This window comes from Microtus pennsylvanicus, chromosome 12 (assembly GCF_037038515.1).
Source record: "Microtus pennsylvanicus isolate mMicPen1 chromosome 12, mMicPen1.hap1, whole genome shotgun sequence".
NCBI classification, from domain to species: Eukaryota; Metazoa; Chordata; class Mammalia; order Rodentia; family Cricetidae; genus Microtus; species Microtus pennsylvanicus.
In genome coordinates this window covers 41,109,960-41,113,727 of record NC_134590.1, presented here as the reverse complement: position 1 = coordinate 41,113,727, position 3,768 = coordinate 41,109,960, and the positions used below count along the sequence as shown (strand labels likewise).

General features: G+C 43.4%; 1 protein-coding gene and 1 pseudogene across 1 annotated transcript; both read left to right on the top strand.

Moving 5' to 3' along the window:
- Positions 1–298: 298 nt before the first annotated feature.
- Positions 299–2,000, top strand: LOC142832758 (phosphoglycerate kinase 1 pseudogene; annotated as a pseudogene).
- Positions 2,001–2,714: 714 nt separating this feature from the next.
- On the top strand, positions 2,715–2,961 carry LOC142832606 (large ribosomal subunit protein eL34-like). Its single transcript, XM_075943166.1, has one exon. The coding sequence runs from the start codon at positions 2,715–2,717 to the stop codon at positions 2,943–2,945; it is 231 nt and encodes a 76-aa protein (XP_075799281.1). The 3' UTR covers positions 2,946–2,961.
- The last annotated feature ends 807 nt before the right edge of the window (positions 2,962–3,768 follow it).

Genomic DNA, 3,768 nt, shown 5'->3' with positions numbered 1-3,768 from the left:
CACTTTTATTCTCTTTCCTGTAAATTTCATAGTTTTAGTTTCTTTACAGGTTAGTAGTGTATATGTACCCTATTACCCCTATTGTTCATCAATTGATCTTTATTTAGGTTAATTTTATTGACTCAATATTGTGAATAGAGCAAATGAACACAAATGTTCAAGTGTCTCTGTAGTAGGATAGAATGTTTTTTGGATATATACCCAGGCAAGCATCCTGGCTCCTATGCTAAGTAGTTTTTTGGGGAAAACTTTCAGACTAATTTCAAAGCAGCTAAACAAGAATAAATTTACACTCTTCCCCAGGACCGAGCCTCTTGAACCTACCGCGTTGCCAAAATGTCGCTTTCTAACAAGCTGACTTTGGACAAACTGGACGTGAAGGAAAAGCGGGTCGTGATGAGGGTGGACTTCAATGTTCCTATGAAGAACAACCAGATAACAAATAACCAAAGGATCAAGGCTGCTGTCCCAAGCATCAAATTCTGCTTGGACAATGGAGCCAAGTCCTTATGAGCCACTTGAGCCAACCTGATGGTGTTCCCACGCCTGACAAGTTCTCCCTAGAGCCAGTTGCGGCAGAACTCAAGTCTCTGCTGGGCAAGGATGTTCTCTTCTTAAAGGATTGTGTGGGCCCAGAAGTCGAGACTGCCTGTGCCAACCCAGCAGCTGGCACTGTCATCCTGCTGGAGAACCTCCGCTTTCATGTGGAGGAAGAAGGGAAGGGAAAGGATGCTTCTGGGAACAAGATTAAAGCTGAACCAGCCAAAATTGATGCTTTCCGAGCCTCACTGTCCAAACTTGGGGATGTCTATGTCAATGATGCTTTTGGTACTGCACACCGAGCCCACAGCTCCATGGTGGGTGTGAATCTGCCACAGAAGGCTGGTGGATTTTTGATGAAGAAGGAGCTGAACTACTTTGCCAAAGCTTTGGAGAGTCCTGAACTACCCTTCCTGGCAATATTGGGAGGAGCTAAAGTTGCAGACAAGATCCAGCTAATCAATAATATGTTGGACAAAGTCAATGAGATGACCATTGGTGGTGGAATGGCTTTTACCTTCCTTAAGGTGCTCAACAACATGGAGATCGGAACTTCTCTGTATGATGAAGAAGGAGCCAAGATTGTCAAAGATCTCATGGCTAAGGCTGATAAAAATGGTGTGAAGATTACCTTGCCCGTTGACTTTGTCACTGCTGACAAATTTGATGAGAATGCCAAGACTGGTCAAGCTACTGTGGCCTCTGGTATACCTGCTGGCTGGCTGGGCCTGGACTGTGGTCCTGAGAGCAGCAAGAAATATGCTGAGGCTGTGGCTCGAGCCAAGCAGATTGTTTGGAATGGACCTGTTGGGGTCTTTGAATGGGAAGCTTTTGCCAGGGGAACCAAGTCCCTCATGGATGAGGTGGTAAATGCCACTTCTAGGGGTTGCATCACTATCATAGGCGGTGGAGACACTGCCACTTGCTGTGCCAAATGGAATACAGAGGATAAAGTCAGCCATGTGAGCACTGGGGGTGGTGCCAGTCTAGAGCTCCTGGAAGGTAAAGTCCTTCCTGGGGTGGATGCTCTCAGCAATGTTTAGTATTTTCCTGCCTTTTGGTTCCTGTGCACAACCCCTAAGTCAACTTAGTGTGTTTTCCGCATCTCCATTTGGTGTTAGTGCAAGATTGAGCTAGTGACCGAGATGCAGCACCAGGAACCCTTAAACAGTTGCACAGCATCTCAGCTCGTCCTTCCTTCATCGGGATTTGTCTACATTCTTCAAGATCCCATTTTAATTCCATAGTGACTAAAGCCATTGTGCATTCTAGAGTGCATCTATTTATATTCTGCCTGTAGAAGAAAGTGAGCTATGAAAGCTTAGTCCTCTTTGAGTACCTCTGGTTGGCTTTGTCACTGTTCATGACTCAGCATGGAAATAAGATGAAATTCCAGCTGTAGATTTGGAGAAGTTGATGATCTATTAATAAAGATGTCTGCCGGAAAAAAAAAGAATAAATTTACACTCTCTACAACAGTGTGCAAGAATTCCCTTTTTGCCACATCTGTGCCCACTTTTGCTGACATTTGTATTCCTGATACAAATTCTGACTAGGGTGAGAGGCAATTTTACCAGGGTTTTAATTTGCAATTCCCTGACAGCTACGGGTGTTGAACACTTTTGAAAATGTTTAGGAGCCCTTTGGACTTTTCGTTTGTTCTCAGTTTCTGTCTTCACTGTTTTCATCTTAGTTCGTGGGTAGCCTTGAAGTGCAGACCCTCTCCCATCCACTCTCACTGACTCACAAACACACAGTCGCACACAGACACAGACCCACACACACTTGCACATTGTCCCTTCGGGCATGGCTGTCTGTTGGTTTGAATTGTCCTATTTTCAATTGCTGAAATAGACAGTCTAATATTTACTTCAATACCCACAATTTAATGAGTAAAATAATACTAAAATCGCTAGTAACTATCATTTGTGTCAAATGTTATTATCTAATCTCTACATGTAAAGAAACTAGTATTCTTTCCTTGACTGTTATCCTGAGCATGGTTGCTCTTGATTGCTAATCACAGAAGAAGCTCACAAAGAGAACCTGGGATTTCAAAGCTGCAGTTTGATTTCCAGGTTTTCACATAGTAGGAAATACAAATAATTTGTTCTAACTCCTGGCATAGACATGGATCAAAAACACACCGGGGAAGGTGCTTAGAGGCACTCAGGATGGTCCAGCGTTTAACATACCGTCTTAGGCTCTCCTACAACACAGCCTCCAACAAAACTAGGCTGTCTCGAACCCCTGACAACAGGATTGTTTACGTCAGCCGGGCCTATGGTGGCTCCATGTGTGCCAAGTGTGTCTGTGACAGGATCAAGCAGGCTTTCCTTATTGAGGAGCAGAAAATTGTTGTGAAAGTGTTGAAGGCACAAGCGCAGAGTCAGAAAGCGAAATAAACGTGCGGCTTTTTAAATAAAGGTCAAGGCTTGGTCTGTGAAAAAAAAACAAAAAATACAAAAACACGTGTGCTACTTTGTTGTCAAACTGTGATTCTCCCACAGACAGGGAATGAATTACATAAATCTTATGGAAAAGAGGAAGAACTGTTCCTATAAATTACTATTTGTTATGAACTGGAGGCGAAATTAAGAGTCGCCAACTTCTTACTCCGGACCTGCTTGAGGTGGATGAACAATGGAAAATTTTCTCACCATCTCTTGATTCAGGAAGGACTAATTTCCCTTAAAAACATTAGAATAGTAGGCTATTTGTGAAAATTCTTACGTGTTCTGTAACAGGGACAAGTTTGTATTTTCTAAGAGATTTGTACCAAATATATAGTAAACAATGACAAGAGGATGCCGCACAGGGGGGCAATCAAAAACAGACAGGCTTACAAAAAACAAATAACCCCCCCAATAAAAACAGGTTTGTGTTTCAGTAACACTTAAGTAGCTTAGCAAGCCAAAGCCCCTTATTCTGTTCTCTAAGCCTGTTACATCCAAGCCTCAATGGCCCCAGCAACTTTGCAGGCCCTTTGATCTCCCTGGCTTTCTCCACAGGATGAGATTGGTCCAATCCACAGGTAGCTGGTCAATTGCCCAACCTGTTCTCCCCATAATAACTTCAAAAAGAAAACATTCCCAACCTGGTGCTGACCTTGGATGGTTCCGCTCAGTTCCAGGCTCATGGTGATTGGCAGGCCTGTAGCCTTCAGAAAGGCGACCACATCCAGGAGGTAAGAGGAAGATTGTTCTCCATGTTTCACAAGTGAGAAAA

What these genes read in the sequence shown, in the direction of transcription:
- LOC142832606 (XM_075943166.1), top strand. Translation starts at nt 2,715, where the DNA reads ATGGTCCAGCGTTTAACATACCGTCTTAGGCTCTCCTACAACACAGCC.